A 17,983-nucleotide genomic window follows, 5' to 3' on the forward strand; every position below is an offset into this window, starting at 1 on the left:
CTCGGGGCCAAAGCAAGGGGTTGGGGTTTTGCTCCAGTTCACTGGTAAAGTGGAGCTGAGCTCTAGGACACCTGTCACTGTCCATGTGTGAGAGGCAGCAGGAATCCTGTGCAGGGCTCTGTCCTCGGTCACGCAATGACTAGGGCACCCATGTTGACACCTACATTATGGAGAATGTGGTTTGAATCTGGTTTCTTACCAGTGAGAGGGGCTGGGGGGCGGGGCATACAACTGCCACTCATTCTCAAAATCCATTTTTGCCTGTAACTGAGGCAATAAAATCTAAAACGGACTATTCTAAGGGTTGCAGACATAAACTTCTGGAACATAAGAGTTTAATAAACAGCAGCTAACATTAGTATCTTGTGGCAAAGCCACAACTTAAACAAAATGTACATTCCTGCAGCACCAGATTTGAGGATTTGCGGATTATCTAGGAGAAAAATCTCAAAAGATTCACTGGTAAACACGTGCATGTGCACACACTCATTGAAAAGAAAAGCAAGGGACGCCTGGGTGGCTCAGTTGGTTAAGCAGCTGCCTTCGGCTCAGGTCATGATCCCAGAGTCCTGGGATCGAGTCCCACATCAGGCTCCTTGCTCATCAGGGAGCCTGCTTCTCCCTCTGCCTCTGCCTGCCATTCTGTCTGCCTGTGCTCTCTCTCTCTCTCTCTCTGGCAAATAAATAAATAAAATCTTAAAAAAAAAAAAAAAAAGAAAAGCAACACACAATATTCAGGACGATTTTTTTATGGTGCACGGTCTGTTTAACTTCTGAAAATAAGCAAAATCAAACCTGTCTTGTTTAAGTAACATGTATAGTAGCAAAAGTTTTAAAAACACATGAGAAGGAGAAACGCCAAATTCAGGAGGGAGCAATCTCAGTGAGGTGCTGGCAAAAGGAACTAGGACGAGCCCACAGGGTCTTCGAACCATTAGTCACAGATCTAAAATGCAGAAGACCCAAAACAAATGTAGTCCATGCTCAGATTTGACCCAACTGGGGGGCGGACTCCTAAGTGCTTGCTGCATTAGGCTTTATGGTTTATGCTCTGTACACTTCACCTTGCCCACCCACCTTCACTTTTCTGTGGTTTTACCCCGCTCTCCATTTCCGTATTTATCTGTTTATATCTCCAGTGTACCCTTTCCCCCAGGTCAGCTCCCCAGGGCAGGGACCTGAGTCCGCTCTCCCCTTCGCTGTCTTCAGCTCAAGACACGGCTGGCAGTCAGAAGGTGCCCATTTGTTGCACGAATGAGTATTTTTCTGTATGACTGAATTATTTAATTTGAAATAAAGAAAAAAAATCGACCGAGTAGCCCCTGTGAGATTGGTATGTACACGCACCCAGGAACCAGAGAAGCCCACAGCCTCAACTGCCAACTGTGCTGGCTGTAATGGCGGCCCCAAGGTTCCAGAAGTACCGTTCCTATTTCCAAAAGTGCGCCGACCCTGAAGACGTCGGGGTGAGGAACCTGGAGACTTTGAGATTTGCTTTAAAATATTTCCACAGAAACCGAGAACGCACTCACGGCTCAGTGTGGATTCAGGAAGCTCTATCCTACTCATCTTCCTAGGTGCTCCTGTGAAATTCTTAGGAGACCGTGTTTTTAAAAAAGAGTAGCTTTTTAGGGGGAGGACAGAAGGATGAATGGGTGGAACACATAGGACTTTCCGGGCACTGAAAATACTGTGTTACCCTAACAATGGACACGCAGCATCACATCTGTCCAAACCCAGAGAACGTACAACACACCGTGAAGTGCACGAACCATGAAGTAGGGGCAGTCAGAAGTCTCTGGAGTTCATTCGTCCTGATGAAAGGCACAGCTCTGGTGGGGATGTTGACGGTGGGGAGGCTGTGCGTGTGTGGGGGAAGAGAGTAGATGAGAAATCTCTATACTTTCCACGTAATTTTGCTGTGAACCAGAAACTGCTCTTTTTTTAAAAAGGGGGAGGAGGCAAACTTAAAGAAATGCTTTCGGGGTGAAAAAAAAGAACATTTTTTTTTTTTAAAGCTGCCCCCACCCCGTCACCTCACCATGCCTGGCTGCCAGGGGGAATTGTGGCACCTGCCTTGGCCTTCCCCTCTCATATGCCCCTTCCCCAGGGGTGGAAGGATTTCTGTTCATCTAGGGTAGAGCCTGGCACCACCAGGTGATCAGTAAATGCTTGACGGAGTTAGTCTTCCCCAAGGGGATCTAGCCCAGGCAAGCCAGGAGCTCCTGAGGATCCAGGGCCCCCAACCCACCGCTCCTCATACCCAGGCGTCTAGCACTCCTCCATCCCTAAGGAAAGGCATCATTATGAGGACAACTGCCCACTTTATTAGCCAATGGCTGGCCTGCAGGGCTCCCTAGGGCCCACCTTCGTAGGTCGAACCTGCTACCTGCTCCCTTGCCCCTGGGACCTTGGGGCAGGTGCGGAAGAGGAGATACCAGGGGTGGGAGTGGGGGGTGGATGGCCTCACAGAGGCCTTATAAATACAAGGAGGTCTCTGGCAGGGATGCTAGGGAGCTGGACAGCTGGGGCTCAAGGAAAGGCAGGCTATCCAGGGTGGCCCATGTCACACGGCGCCCTGTGTCCGTGGGGGCCCCGGTTCAGCATCCAGGCGGCACAGGGGACTGTCATACACCATCTGCAGGTTCACCTTGTGGCCCACCAGCTCCCGGATATTGTTGATGCCGTATTTGATCATTGTTGGGCTTGGGGTGGGGAGGAAAGTAAGAAAACAGTTTTAACGCTATATCAGGTCATGATCTCCTCTGATCAGGCTCTCTCTGATGGTTCCCACCTCCTTAAAAGCCCATGTTGTTCCCAAGGTTCTCAAGGCCCTGAGTCATCCGTCCTGTCTCTTCCCCACCCTCCTCTACCCCCTTCCTCCCTCCGGCTACACTGGCCTCCTCAATGTTCTCCAAATATAACACATACATTCCTGCCTCTGGGTCTTTGCACTGGCTGTTCCCACTGCCTGGAACACCCTTCCCCAGATGTGCCCCCAGCTTACCCTTTCACCTGCCTCTGGTCTTTGCTCGGATACTACCTCCTCTTTGGAGCCTTCTCTGACAACCCTGTCTGCTTAGCCTTCCCTGTGTTCTCTGGACAGCACTTGCTGGCTTCAGACACACTCTGAGCTTTATTTGTTCAATTTACTTATTTATCTTGCTGACTGCCACCTTTCTCACTGCACTACGAGCCCAGCTTTGCAGAGGCAGGGATGTGTGCTGTCCTACTCCTAGTACAGGACCAAGCACACAGCAGACACTCACTAAAGGCTTGTCGAATGAATAACAAATGGATGGGGCTGAAGTCTGCAGGCCCCCAGGCCCCGCAAGGCACCTGTGTGGCAGCCAGACACCCTGAGTGGTTTAGGCACTCACCGCTCCAGGGAGAGGCCCCAAGCAATGACTGACACGTTTTCGGGGAGCCCCATGGGCAGCAGCATCTCAGGGCGGAAGAGGCCAGAATTCCCGACTTCCACCCACTTCTTCAGGCCTACAGGGGTGGGAGGAGGACAAGGCAGGTTGTGTGGATGATGCTGGCTCTGGCAGTGATCTTGGCAGTGGGCTTGGCAGTGACAGGGACCCAGGCTGAGCTGTGGGCAGCCTGAGAAATCCCTCCCCACCCCAGTACCAGGTTCCCCCCTGACCTTGATGGTAGCTGAACACCTCCATGCTGGGCTCTGTGTAGGGGTTGTAGGCCGGCTTGAAGCGCAGCTGGGTGATACCTGGGTGGGGGAGACGGGGGAGCAGAGGGCTGGGGGTAAGCCTGACAGCATGGGATCCTCCCATGTCTCCACTGCCACCGCCCACCACTGCCTGCCTGCCTACCCAGCTTGCTGAAGAACTCGCGCAGGACGCCCATGAGGTGGCCTAGGGTGAGGCCATGGTCAGCCACCACACCCTCAATCTGGTGGAACTCGGCTAGGTGTGTGGCGTCTAGGGTCTCATTTCGGAATACACGATCGATGGAGAAGTACTTGGCCGGCGCAAAGGGCTTCTAGGGGTGATAGGCAGGCCAGGCCCGGGAGGAGGTCAGAAGGTTGACAGGACAGCCCCCTGCCTCCCCCACTGCCCAGGCTGAACTGCACCTTCTGGGCCAAGCGGTAGAGGGCACGGGCGCTGGCCGATGTGGTGTGTGTGCGCAGCAGGTTTTTCCGGGCCTCCTCCAGTTTCCACGTGTATTTGTACCTTCAGGAGGACAAATGGGAAGTCTGCATTGTGGCACTCAGACCCCCCAAACCTTCTTCCCCCGCCGACACCCTGAAGTCTTGGTCCTGTCTCACCCCTGTGAGCCGTAGCCACCCTGAGAGTGGGTCCGCTTGACCCGATGGACGTAGTCCATTGGGAGCTGCAGGGCCTCAGCTGGATCTGGGCAGGACAGAGCATCATCTGGTCAGTCAAGGAGCATTTCTCAAACAGCCACTGCACAGAGGACAGACAGCAACATGTGCAGCTCCCATCCTTGCCACTCACAGCAGCCAGAGGGTGCCAGGAACACCCAAGTCAGTCCCATCCCCACCTCTGCCCAGAATCCTCCCATCTCCTGGGATGTGGGGGTGGGAGGTGGGACACAGCTCTCTCTTTGGCTACCCTGTCCTGTCACTGCCACTTTCTAGTTGTTCACTCCCTCCAGTCACAGGGCCTTCCAGATGATCTGTGAGTGTACCAGGCACATTCCAGCCTCAGGACCTTTGCATAGGCCTTTCCCTCCTGAACTTTCCTTCCCATATATGGTTCTCTCCCTTATCTCCTTTGGCCTTTACTTAAACAAAGACTTAATTTTAAGCTGACAGCCCCAACTCTTTCACGCCAGTTTCCACTGTGTTTACTGCCATCTTGTATTACTGAACTTGCATACAACTCAGGATTTAATAAGTATCTATCCCACCAGGACACAGGTCTCACCAGGGCAAGAACTTCATGTTTCATTCATAGCTATAACCCAGATGTTTAACAGAGACCTTGGCACACAGGAGAGGCTTAGCAAACATTTGTTGCGTGAATGTCTGAATTCTTTTTTTTTTTTTTTAAGATTTTATTTATTTATTTGAGGGAGAATGAGTGAGAGAGAGCATGATAGAGAAAAAGGTCAGAGGGAAAGCAGACGCCCCAAGGAGCTGGGAGCCCGATGCGGGACTCGATCCTGGAAGTCCGGGATCATGACCTGAGCCGAAGGCAGTTGCTCAACCAACTGAGCCACCCAGGCGCCCGAATGTGTGAATTCTTAAGATCCCTTTCCAGAAACATCGATTTTGGTGCACCCGAAAAGCTTGAGATCAAATCCCAGCTCCACCACGTTTGACCTGTATGACTGTGGGCAAGTGATGTTCCTTCCCTAAGCCCCAGGTTCCTCCTTTGTAAAAGAGAGCAAACACTACTACCTCCTACAGTTGGCAGGAGAATCAGAACAGAGACTGGTATATGGTGAGAACTTAGCAGACTAGAAATGAGGGACTTTTAGAATTCAGGGGGACAGCGCATGTCAAGGTGGCACCTCTATGATGTGACCTGTCAGCAGAGAAATGCCTGGCAGAGCAGGCAGGAGCCATGAACTGGGCAGGAGGGGATGTGGGAGGAAGCCACAGAGGTCACTGGGACCAGCTCACACCGCCCCAGCTGGCCACGCCGAGGATGGAGTTTATTCTGTAAAATGAGTACGCCACTCCGGAAAGTTCTGCCCAGGCCTGGCGCCTCTGATGGCGTGGCCAGTTCCACCCACCTCGGAGGAAAAAGGTGTCATGTTGGTCACGTGCCGGGTGCTGCTGGGGCTGGAAAAGTGCATCAAAGTTCCAGAAAGAGCTCTCAATGAAGTTGTCAGTCGGCATCTCTGTGAACCTGGAGGGAGATGCGGCCTGACTGCCCTGCCTGTGCCCAGTGGCCACGCCGCCCCCGGCCCCACCCCTGACCCCGTGCTCACCCCATCTCCAGGAAGATCTGCCGGAACTGCGTGCGGACCTTGAGCAGAGGATGCAAGTGGCCACTGTCTGGGAGGACGCCATGGGCCAAGAAGTTGTATGGCTTGAAGGGCCGGTCCCGCCAGGAGCCACTGTTGGGGCATGCAAGGTACGTGGGCCTGGTGAGGGCTGTCCTCCCTCTCTGACCTTCCTCAGTTGCTGGGGTCACCCCCTACCTGGAGATCATCTCTGGGCTCAGCTCTGTCTCCTGCTTGGAGATGCTGGTGCTGAAGGCACTGCCTTTGCTCACCCAGTAGGTCTTCAGGGTCCTGTGGCCAGAGAGGAGGAGGGGACGCCACGGTCACCTCCTTCAGGAGGCTTCCTTAGATGTCCCAGCTGATGCTGACCCCAACAACAACCACCAAGTCACTCTGCCTTATTTTTCTCTTGACATTCATCATCACCCGAGATCCTCTTACTCAGCCCACACCTACATCTGTCTGTTGCCCACTTACTCACTCAACAAATACTTAATGAGAATCTACTATGTGCCAGGGTCTACTCAAAGTACTGAGCATACAGCTGAGCAAGAGTAACAGGTAAACTCCTGAGCGTTTATTCTGTGCTGGCAGGTTCGACTCCACTGAAATCATCCCACTACCTTGTGAAAAAGAGGCCATTTTACAGAAGAGGAAACTGAGGGCCAGAAAGATCAGGTGACTTGGCCAAGGTCACACAACTAGTAAGTGCCAGAGCCAGGACCTGGATCGGGCAGCTCTCCCCCGGCTTATGTCCCCATAACTGCTATGCCACTTGATATCTCAAAGGGTACATCAGCCCTGGGAGAGCAGTGCCCTAGGCCTGTCTAGGATCGGCAGTCAATAAATTCCGGACACTGGAATCAGAGCTGTAAAGGAAGGAAACATGGCACTGGTATGGAAAGTAGAAGTGAGGAGTTTTATGGAACTCAAAGGGAGACAGGCGTGTCAGGATGGCAGAGGTTTGATGCCCAAGCCTGGCTTAAGGAAAGACCATTCTCGGCAGAAGTCATGGCATAAGCAAAGGCCCTGAGGTGGCATGAGCCTGGCACAAATTCTTGACAATCACGTGGTAAAGCAGAGCTGGGAGGACACTGACAGCACTGTGGCCCAGTCTGGGCATGATGACTCCATCCCACCCCCAATCCCCAGGACCAAGTAGGTGACACGGGATGAAGGGAGGGGGCACCCACTCACACTTCAGTCAGCAGCTTCCTCTTCTTGAGCTCACTCCTCTCCTTCTCACCCAGCTTCTCAGCCTGCCCGCCCTGGACCAGCTGGAGCCGCCGCTGCACCTCATCGTCCACATTGTCCACCTGCCGTGATGATGGGTGTGAGAGACTGAGAGGGTCAGGGGCCCACTTGCCCGTCTGCCCCCCTGCACGCAGGGACTCACCACTCGGAACACCCGGGGCCCGTCGGCTGCACTCTTGTCCACGCGGATCCACTTGTTGGACATGGCCTTGCTGAAGCCCACCTTGCCGCTGGACAGCCGCTGGGGGAGCGAGGCCGCAGTGAGTGGGGCACGAGGGCCACCTCACCCCATCACTTCCCTAGGCCTCACTCTTAGGACCTTACCATGAGCTCACTCTGAGCCAGGCCCTCCTGGGGGATGCTGTGAAACACCCGGGCCTCATGGCTGCCCTCCCGGGCCATCTCCTCGCCCTCGGCAGTAAGCTCCCAGCGCTTGGTGGAGCGCAGCTCAGCCTCAATGACCTGCAGGGAAATGGCAGAGGGAAGACCCACAGAGACAGGGTTCAGAGCCAGGCACACCCTCACCACAGCACCTGGGTTGCACAGTGCCTGAAGACAGTTTCACATCTGAGCGGCACATCCCAGCAGAGTGAGCACCCCTTGCTGAACCTCCGTTTTCCTTCTCTGACACCAAGATAATGACAGAGACGGCTCACACCTCTCAGGATAAAGTAAAATATTAAGAATGGTATCTACCAGAAAATCAGTTCTATTACTTTTGAATCTCAGAAAGATTTTTAAGGCCCCAGTTCATCCCCAGGTGAACTGATTCATCTCCACATTTAACATGTTGGCCAACTCAGTGCCCAGAGTGTCAGAAAAAGGCCCCCAGGTCCATATTATACACAGGAATGCAAGGCTCCGTGATGAGGATGGGTTCAGACCCAGCGCAGAGAAGCAAGGCTGGGTGGAACCCAGAGGACCCAACTCCCTCTCCACTCTAATTCCCAGTGCTGCTCCTCACTCCCTGTGTGACCTTGGGAAAGTTGCTTAACTTCCCTGAGCTAGTTTTCTTAGCAGCAAGAAAAAGGTGTGATGGGCTCTACACCATCTACTGAATTAACCTATGGAAAGGACCTAGAATGTTTTGTTACCATCACTGTGTTAGACTGAGACACGATAAACAGCCACTATTTAACCTTCTGGGACCAACACAAGTCAATTTCACATCAATCAAGGTACTGAGGCTCCACACACCTGCCCTCTCTGCACTGATGACCTCAGGCTCTAGAGCCTGAACACTTAATTTTTTCTTCTTTTTAAAAAAAATTTTCTTTATTTGTTTGACAGAGAGAGACACAGCGAGAGAGGGAACACAAGCAGAGGGAATGGGAGAGGAAGAAGCAGACCTCCAGCAGAGCAGGGAACCTGATTTGGGACTCAATCCCAGGACCCTGGGATCATGATCTGAGGCGAAGGCAGATGCTTAACGACTGAACCGTTCAGGCGCCCCCTGAATGGTTAATTTCAAATCCAGGTTTGCCTGTTCCTTCCAGTGACACTGATCAAGTTACTGACCAGTGCTCAGGTGTCCAGTCTGCAAAATGGAGAGATCAGTACTACTATCCTTGGGTAATGACAAGAACTAGATGATAAATAAAGCCAAGGCCAAAGTGGGGCACAGAACATGAGCTTGATGAATATGCAGCCCAGTTATGTTTTCTGATTTGTAGCCCCAAGGATCCAGCCTCCTGGGTGGCCTACAGGCCTCTCCGAATCTTCCTCCTATGACTTTATCACTTTTTTTTATTTGTCCAAGTCAAAAGGCTAGGCTTCATCCATGCTCTCCCTGCCTTGCCATGGATCTCCTTTCGTTCCCTCTCCTGAATCCTCTCTCCATTCCACCTGCCTCCCTAAAACCAGACACCATGCCCTCTAGCTTGGGGGATGTGCCAGCCTCTGCCTTCCTCCCCTTACCACCAGTCCTGCCCCTGCCAATCCTTCCTCAAAGAGATGCAGATAGGACACACATCTGACTGGCTCCAGCTCCTGCCATGGTTCTCCAGTACCCCCAAGAGACGAAGACCTACAAGGCCTTGCAAATCTTGGCTCTACTAAGGCCTTTTTTTTTTTTTTTAATTTATTTGACAGACAGAGATCACAAGTAGGCAGAGAGGCAGGCAGAGAGAGAGGAGGAAGCAGGCTCCCCGCTGAGCAGAGAGCCCGATGTGGGGCTCGATCCCAGGACCCTTGGATCATGACCTGAGGCAAAGGCAGAGGCTTTAACCCACTGAGCCACCCAGGCGCCCCTACTAAGGCCTTTCTACATCTATTTCCCATTTCCTGCCATTGATCCCTGGAGCTTTCCTCCTCAGGGGAGAGGCCTGATTCAGCCGTCACCTCCACGGGGACATTCTCCTTGACTCCCAAGCCAGGGCCAGTTGTCACCTCTGGGTTCCCTGTACTTCCTCCATCGCTCTGAGAGTCACCTGAGCGTCTCCCTCATTAGACGGCAACCTCCGTGAGGGGCAGCGACCGCGGCTCCTTTTCCACAATCGTGCCCTCCCTAACGCCTACCATGTCTCAATGGGCATTTACTGAGTGCACAATGTCAGTGCTTCTGGGCTCTCACTTGTTGCCTGCAGCGCGCAGGCAGGACTCCCGAAGGATTCTTCCGCAGACAGGGCCTTCAGGAGCAAAAGCGAGGAGGCCCGACATCACCCGCACGACTCACCTCGCCCAGCGCTTGCAAGCTCTTCACGGCGCCCACCACGGCCTGGTGGTCCACGCCCAGCTTAGCTGCCAGCTCCGCGCTGTCCAGGCCGCCATCGGCCGCCTCTAGCTGCCGGAGCAGCACCTCAGCCACTGGGCCGTCCGCCATGGCTGCTGCCAGTGTGCTCGGCGTGTCCCGGAGGGGGGGTGGGGGAGTGGGCTGAAGAACCGGAACCGGAACCGGCGCCGGGAGTGAATCGCCATCTTGAGTGTGGCAGACCTGTGGCCAGGCTCAGGACGCCGCCATCTTCAGTGCGGCAACTGAAGCTTGGAGGGTGGGAGAGACTTAGTGCCCGCCTGCCTCCACCCTAGCTAGACTGGTAGTGTCTGGTTGATCAGGGAGGCCAAATTGAAGACTTCAAAGACAGAATCGCAGCGTTGTTTTAAGTTTCATCCATCCACACTTCCAGCACGCTGCGTGACCTTGGACTTCCCTCTCTCTGACTTTAGGAGCCCTCTGCCCTTGTAGGATTCTCTCTTGGCCTGCAGGAAGATTGTAGGTGGTGGGCTCTAGAGACAGTCATTCCGCTGATATCACTGACTTTTAAGTTTTTAAAAGGAGGGTAGGTAGACAGAGACCATCCCTATTTCTAAAGGAGAGACTATACTATATATATACTAACTATAATAATAGTTATAGTCAAGATAGCAGCTAACCTGTATAGATATCTCATGTTCTCTGTGCAGTACTAAGTGCTTTTTTTTTTTTTAAGATTTTATTTATTTATCTGACAGAGATCACAAGTAGGCAGAGAGGCAGACAGAGAGAGAAAGGGGGGAAGCAGGCTCCCTGATGAGCAGAGAGCCTGATGAGGGGCTCGATCCCAGGACCCTGAGACCATGACCTGAACCGAAGGCAGAGGCTTTAACCCACTGAGCCACCCAGGTGTTATTTCATTTTCCCCAAAACTTTTACATAGATATTAATATAATCCCCCTTTCACAGTTGTGAAAATGGTGGCTCAGAGGGTGATACGACTTCCCCATGATTCTACAAGCAGTTGGTAGAGATGGTGTCAGAAACTATAAACACTTCAGATCCCACTCCAATCACTGTATGCTCTGAGAAGATCAATGTCAGGGCAATAATGGATACCCTAATCAGTAGTACTGGCCTCTAGAAATATAATGCAAGATACAAATCTAATTTTAAATTTTCTGGTGGCAGTGTTAAAAACAAAATGGATGAAATTAATCTGAAAAATCTACCAAACCTAATATGTCCAAATTATCATTTCAATACCATAAAATTACTAATGGAATATTTTACGTTCTTTTTTCATAGTAAGTCTCCAAAATCCGATGTGTGTTTTATACCTAAGGCACATCTCAGTTGGGAACCACCTACATTTCAAATGGTTGATAGTTACAGGTGGCCAGTGGAGATTAGTGCGAGTAGATTCTAATTCCATTTATACCACTCAGCCAAGTTGCTTAGTCTTTCTGTGCCCATTTCCTTTCCTGGATAGAGATGAGGTTATGGGCTTATATTACAGATTTAAGTGAAATACTGCTCACACATGTACTCATACTGCTAAAACTAAATTGAGTGTGGACCATGTGACAAGCACTATCATAAGAAGAACACCTTTACTTTACTGTGATGGTTTTACCATCACAATCACTATGTCAGCCTGATCACCTGATCCTGACCCCACAGTGAGGTCCTGATAAAAATTCAGTATGTGGATCTCCAAGTCCCTCCTTAGCTTCAAAGCACTTCTCTTGTTTTTGTATATTTAATTCTTCCAAGAGTCTTTCCTTCTTTCTGTCACACAGCAAGTAGGTTTTAAGTCTCTTTTGTGCCAGGTGTTGCAAGAGACACTGAGGGATGGTGAAGTGAATAAGACAGTCACAGGGTCTACCCTCAAGCAGGAAGCACCAAACTCATGTGTGCATGACATATGGTGGAAGGGAGGGAAGGTGAGAGGGTCACTGGCAGGCCAGGAGCGATCACCCCAAATTGGGGCTCCTCATGAGGGGGTGCAGGTTGGGTGATACTGGACATGCCTGCAGAAACCCAACTTCTCCAAGACTCCCAATTCCTCCTCTTTCTGAGTCCCCACCACTATCAGGGAAGGACCCCTTCCCCAGTCTTTTGTCAGAATTCCCCCCTTCCGCAGTCCACTTCTCGGTTCCAAGGTCCAGGGCTGTTGCTCAGAGTTTGGGAAACCCCCAGTCCTCCTTCCTGCTTCCTGCAGCTTGGGGGCAGGGAGACAGTGTCAGTCACTGTCAGTCACATGCCTCTGGCTTTAGAACACTCTAGACTCAGGGGTCCTGCCCATCTCCTTTGGACTTTATCTTCCCCACCATCTGTCTTTTTTTTTTTTTTTTCTTCTCCAACGGAACCCCCCCCCCTCCTCTTTAGCCGTTTAGTTGCAAAAGCCAGGCCGTTTGTGGGAGACCACAGGCAGCGACCCCTTTACCGGCTGAGGGAGGGTTTAAAGGAGAGGCTGCGATTAGAGGAACAACCCTATCAAACTCTAGGAGCCACAGCCAATAGTTCCATCTTCTAACCTTCCTTCTCTGTCCCAAGACAACCCTAACAGCTTTGAAAGCGATTCTGTAGGGCGGCACCTAGCCGAGGTTGCTCCTCCTATCCTCTTAGGGGCTCCTGTGACTTCAGAGGCTAAGTGACTTGTCCCAGTCACAGAGCAGCAGTCTGACAGGCTGTCAGGGCACTAGGGACGACCAGGGACCAGAGAGGAGAGAGCTGGCACTTTACTTGCTAGCCTGCAGACTGTGGCACTGGGGTGAAGTTAGGACCCAGGTCCTCAGCCCCTAAGCTCTGGTGCCCTTTGCCCCATCTTAGCCTGGGGCAGGGGAGAGCTGGAGCGAGCGCGTCGGAGTGGGGGCTCCCCAGCTGCGGAGTAGAAAGTGGTTAGGAAAACCGTGCCCACACATCCCCGCAGAGGGATGAAAGAGCGAGCTCGGGCAGGACCCAGGTCCCGCGCGGTGACACGGGCACTCGCGCGCGTTCTTTAAACGCCCAGACCCGGAGCTAAGCGGGCGGGCTAGGGCGGGGTTGGGTTGAGGTCTGGTCACGTGACTTGGGCAGAAGGGGCTCGAGGCCCCCACCACACCGGTGGGCGGCCCCCACAACGCGTGGTCAACCTTCATTGGCCAGTTGTGTGGCCAATAGAAATCGGCCATCTGGGAACCCTGCGTTCCGAGGCACAGCCTAACATGCTCAGACGACAAGAGTCCAATGGAAAGTCAGGGCCGTAGCCACAGACCAATGATAAGGCGCGGAGGGAGGGACAAGAGGCCGGGCCAGGTTGGTTTGAGGGGCGGTAGGGTATAAAAGCTCGCGGCCGGCAGCAGCGTCTGTCCCTACTGCAGAGCCGCCGCCGGAGGAGAGATTTAAAGGGCCCGCGCGCCGCCGCCCCCTCGGCCCGCCATGCTGCTACCCGTACCGCTGCTGCTCGGCCTCCTCGGCCTGGCCGCTGCCGAACCCGCCATCTACTTTAAGGAGCAGTTTCTGGACGGAGGTAAGGCCTGGTCCCGTCTCGAGGCCGTCCCGGCGACGAGGGCGGCCCATCAGCCTAGATTTGCGTTGTTCCCGGGTAATTACCGCTTAGAGGACCAATACGGTGGGCTCCGGGGACGAGAACCGCCGGCGAGCCTCCCTTCCATGTCCCTGGGGAGCGTCGAGGGTGCAGCAGACTCCCGCGGCGGGAGTTAGAATTTGCTGGAGAAGCCTTTAAGCCATTGAAGGTGTCAAACTAGAGGTTGGGGTGGGGTCAGTCAAGGGGTGTCTGTTTCCCAGTCTTTGGAGCCACTGGGAGATATTCAGTGGGAAGAGATCAGTAGGGCCGCACTGACCTGCCCCTTTGATCCCCTAGACGGGTGGACCGACCGCTGGATCGAATCCAAACACAAGTCAGATTTTGGTAAATTTGTTCTCAGTTCCGGCAAGTTCTACGGTGACCAGGAGAAGGATAAAGGTAAGATACTGGGGCTGGTGGTGGTTCGGATTCAGGAGGACTTCCTGGAGGAAGCCCTGCACTTACACAGCCTGGTTATCCCCCATGAGCAGGGCAGGGGGAGGAAGGGGCAGCCCTCATGTGTCTCCAATGCTTAGGGTCCCGGAAGGTTGGGGCTGAGCCATGACCTCACTGTGGTCTCCTGCTAGGGCTGCAGACGAGCCAGGATGCCCGCTTTTACGCTTTGTCGGCCAGATTTGAGCCCTTCAGCAACAAGGGCCAGACACTGGTGGTGCAGTTCACCGTGAAACACGAGCAGAACATCGACTGTGGGGGCGGTTATGTGAAGCTTTTTCCAGATGGTCTGGACCAGACGGACATGCACGGAGACTCTGAATACAACATCATGTTCGGTGAGGGGCCCCACCCTGGTCCTGACCTTTGATTCGTTAGAGGGAGACTAAAATTTCAGGGGTTCTTTAAAGCCCCTGACAGGTAGTTTTGAGAACACAAGAAGTACTTACATAGTTAAGGCTTGTATTTGGAAGGGAGGCTGAGAATGTTGCATTGTTGTTGTTGGTCTGAAACTGGTAGTTTATGGGATTTTCTGTAGCTCTTTCCTGATGTTACAAGTAAGAGCATTAAATTCTAGAGCCAGTTTTTTATTTTTTTGTTGGTTTGGTTTTTTTTTCTTTTCCTTTCCATTTTTTTTTAAAAGATTTTATTTATTTATTTGACAGATAGAGATCACAAATAGGCAGAAAGGCAGGCAGAGAGAGAGAGAGAGAGAGGAGGAAGCAGGCTCCCTGCCGAGCAGAGAGCCCGATATGGGGCTCGATCCCAGGACCCTGGGATCATGACCTGAGCCGAAGGCAGAGGCTTTAACCCACTGAGCCACCCAGGCGCCCCTTCCTTTCCTTTTTAAAAGGCTACACCTTTACTCCTTAGTACCAATCAGGGTCTGATTCCTGTCCCGTGACCCTTCACAGACCGAACTTAAGAAGCAAGTCTTCCTTTGTAAAGGGGAGCTTTGCAATGACAGGCAGCTTCTTGCTCTGACTGCACTCGCTTTTCACCTAGGCCCCGATATCTGTGGCCCCGGCACCAAGAAAGTTCACGTCATCTTCAACTACAAGGGCAAGAACGTCCTGATCAACAAGGACATCCGTTGCAAGGTGTGACTGGGGGTGGTGACAAATGGCGATAGGGGAGTCTCAGGCCAGCATGGTGGGCGGGGCCACTCATCTCCCACCCTCTTCAGGATGATGAATTCACACACCTGTATACCCTGATTGTGCGGCCGGATAATACCTATGAGGTGAAGATTGACAACAGCCAGGTGGAATCAGGCTCTTTGGAGGATGATTGGGACTTCCTCCCTCCCAAGAAGATAAAGGATCCCGATGCTTCAAAGCCTGAAGACTGGGATGAACGGGCCAAGATTGATGATCCCACAGACTCCAAGCCTGAGGTTGGTGCTTGGGCAGAGGCTCCCCATGTGGAGGGTGCAGAGGACAGCTGGGTTGACTGACTTTTTTATGTACCCTCAGGACTGGGACAAGCCCGAGCACATCCCTGACCCTGATGCTAAAAAGCCAGAGGACTGGGATGAAGAAATGGATGGAGAGTGGGAACCACCTGTGATTCAGAACCCTGAGTACAAGGTGATCTGGGGCTCTGAGCAGGGTAGGGGTGCCCAGTGGGTAGCACACTGACCACCACTCAACCACTGGTTCCCTTTTCCCCTTCCGCAGGGCGAGTGGAAGCCCCGACAGATTGACAACCCAGATTACAAGGGCACTTGGATCCACCCAGAGATTGACAACCCTGAGTACTCCCCTGATAGCAACATCTATGCCTATGAAAACTTTGCTGTTCTGGGCTTAGATCTCTGGCAGGTGAGACATATAGGGGATTCCTAGAGTACTTAAATGTTCAGGGTCATGCAGGAGGAAAGGGATGGTAGCATTCAACCTCGGGCAGATCTGAGCCCAAAGTGGTGCTTTTCCTGAAGAATTTCCTGGTCTGTTGTTCCGGAGTTTTCACAGCAGCCACTTTGAGGCTCTGCTTATTATGTGCCAGATACCTTTCTAAGTTCCTTTATGCAAATCTTGTTAGGAAATTAGTTTCAGGGGTACTTGTCTGACTTGGTAGATCGTGCAATTTTTTATCTCAGGCATGAGTTCAAGCCCAGCATCGGGAATAGAGCCTACTGGGAGAAAAAAAGAACGTGACTACGAGAAAAAATTTTTCGAAAAATTCCATTTTGGAGGGACCAAATTTTTGTCAGTTTTCTTAAGTAATAAACATTTTATGCCTAGAATGGTGCCTGGCATGTAGTAGGTACTAGAAAAATATTTGAAGAGACTGAGAGATGCCGTTTTATGGATGAAAAAAATCAAAGGGCGTTGTGTAGTTGTCATGGGAATATGGCGGGGGGGCTGGGGGGGACTTGTCCAAGGCCAGGGACATCCGATGTCCCCTCTGACCACCTCTCCATCCATCTTCCTGTCCCCCAGGTCAAGTCTGGCACCATCTTCGACAATTTTCTCATCACCAATGATGAAGCATATGCAGAGGAGTTCGGAAACGAGACCTGGGGTGTCACGAAGGTGTGCCCAGGGTCTGGTCCTGGACTTGGGGGGATTGGCAGGCCTGGTGGGTGAGGGTGAGGCCCTGAGGTATGTGGTCTGTGTACAGGCGGCAGAAAAGCAGATGAAGGACAAGCAGGACGAGGAGCAGAGGCTAAAGGAGGAGGAGGAGGACAAGAAACGCAAGGAAGAGGAGGAGGCAGACAAGGAAGATGAGGAAGACAAGGATGAGGATGAGGAAGATGAAGATGACAAGGAGGAAGAGGAAGAGGAAGATGCTGCCGCTGGCCAGGCCAAGGATGAGCTGTAGGGGCCATGCCACTACCTCTAGGGCTGGACTGAGGCCTGAGCGCTCCCGCCGCAGAGCCGGCTGCGCCAAATAATGTCTCTATGAGACTGGAGAACTTTCATTTTTTTTCCAGGCGGGTTCTGATTTGGGGTGGATTTTGGTTTTGTTTCCTCCCCTCTTTTTTTTTTTTTTTAAACTGGTGTTTTGTCTTTTATTCTCCTTTAGTCCTTACTCCTGATCCTCCTCTTTCTTGATTGACATCTTTGCCTTCCTCTGTCCCCTTCTCTCCTCAGTTCCCTTAGTTCCCCTCCAACCTGAAAGGGGCAGGGGAGTGTGGAAGAGAAGCCCCAGGCCCAAGATTCCATCTGCTTTCCTTCCTGATCCCAGAGGGGGGCAGGAGAAGAGGGTGGCATCCCCAGCCCCCAGCACTGAGGAGGAACAGGGCTCCTAGGGCCTGAGCTCTGACCCCCACCCACCACCTCCCTTTTTCCCCTGCTCCCAGGACTGGGCCACTTCTGGGTGGGGCAGTGGGTTCCAGCTTGGCTCACACTGAGAATGTAAGAACTACAAACAAAATTTCTATTAAATTAAGTTTTGTGTCTTCCTCCTGTGTCTCCTTCTGGGGGAGGTGACTCTTGAGCAAGGCTCATTTTCCAGCCTCTCAAGTGTTGGTTGAATGTCCCCATAAGGTTCAAGGGGCTGTTGTTTCCCCTCACAACCTCAAAACAGAAAATAGTGACAGAAGTGCCATTACAAATATTCTACATACTAACTCATTGAGTCTTTGCACCAGACTGGTGGTTTTTGTTTCTAGTACCAATTCAGTTGGATGAGGAGGTTGAGCTCCAGAATTTGAGTAGGGGAGGGCTATGAACCCACACTGTGGCACCATTTCATGCTGTCCATTTCCCAGTGAACCATGTATATCTCTTAACAAGCAAGACTACATAGAACAATTGGACCATTTTAAACATTTTCTTAATACTACTCAGCTATAATACAGGTACAGATATGGTAAATAATAGCACCATCAGTGGTCTTTGAATTCTCAGAGGAAAAGAGATGGCCCCAAGGAGGGTACAGAGATGACAGACCAACAAGGTCTAGGACCCCTGGGGCTTAGCCCATCACTTTGGGTCCAGGAGGCTGCTTGTGAAGTTCAGTAGGTAGTCTGGGGCTTATGTCCCTTGTTGCAGGAGAGAGGCAAGAAGCCCTCAACAGCCTGGCCCACTGTGGTGGAAATGTCTAGGCTCTACACCATGAAGGGAAAAAGCAAC

At 52.2% G+C, this 17,983-nt stretch overlaps 2 protein-coding genes across 2 annotated transcripts; one reads left to right on the top strand and one right to left on the bottom strand.

Annotated features, from left to right (window-relative positions):
- Window positions 1–2,304: 2,304 nt before the first annotated feature.
- FARSA (phenylalanyl-tRNA synthetase subunit alpha) lies at window positions 2,305–10,034 on the bottom strand. The gene is made up of 13 exons (XM_032884151.1): window positions 9,863–10,034; window positions 7,513–7,650; window positions 7,331–7,429; window positions 7,132–7,250; window positions 6,133–6,225; window positions 5,920–6,048; window positions 5,722–5,837; window positions 4,286–4,370; window positions 4,091–4,190; window positions 3,831–3,999; window positions 3,650–3,727; window positions 3,381–3,495; window positions 2,305–2,705 (listed from the first exon to the last, which is right to left on the bottom strand). The coding sequence occupies exons 1-13, from the start codon at window positions 10,007–10,009 to the stop codon at window positions 2,567–2,569; spliced, it is 1,527 nt and encodes a 508-aa protein (XP_032740042.1). The 5' UTR covers window positions 10,010–10,034; the 3' UTR covers window positions 2,305–2,566.
- A 3,177-nt stretch (window positions 10,035–13,211) lies between these two features.
- On the top strand, window positions 13,212–17,310 carry CALR (calreticulin). The gene is made up of 9 exons (XM_032884152.1): window positions 13,212–13,391; window positions 13,746–13,847; window positions 14,036–14,239; window positions 14,907–15,001; window positions 15,088–15,297; window positions 15,377–15,490; window positions 15,581–15,724; window positions 16,346–16,438; window positions 16,527–17,310. The coding sequence occupies exons 1-9, from the start codon at window positions 13,301–13,303 to the stop codon at window positions 16,725–16,727; spliced, it is 1,254 nt and encodes a 417-aa protein (XP_032740043.1). The 5' UTR covers window positions 13,212–13,300; the 3' UTR covers window positions 16,728–17,310.
- Window positions 17,311–17,983: the final 673 nt, after the last annotated feature.

Source organism: Lontra canadensis, unplaced genomic scaffold (genome assembly GCF_010015895.1).
Source record: "Lontra canadensis isolate GAN:19392208 unplaced genomic scaffold, GSC_riverotter_1.0 scaffold88, whole genome shotgun sequence".
Taxonomy (NCBI): domain Eukaryota; kingdom Metazoa; phylum Chordata; class Mammalia; order Carnivora; family Mustelidae; genus Lontra; species Lontra canadensis.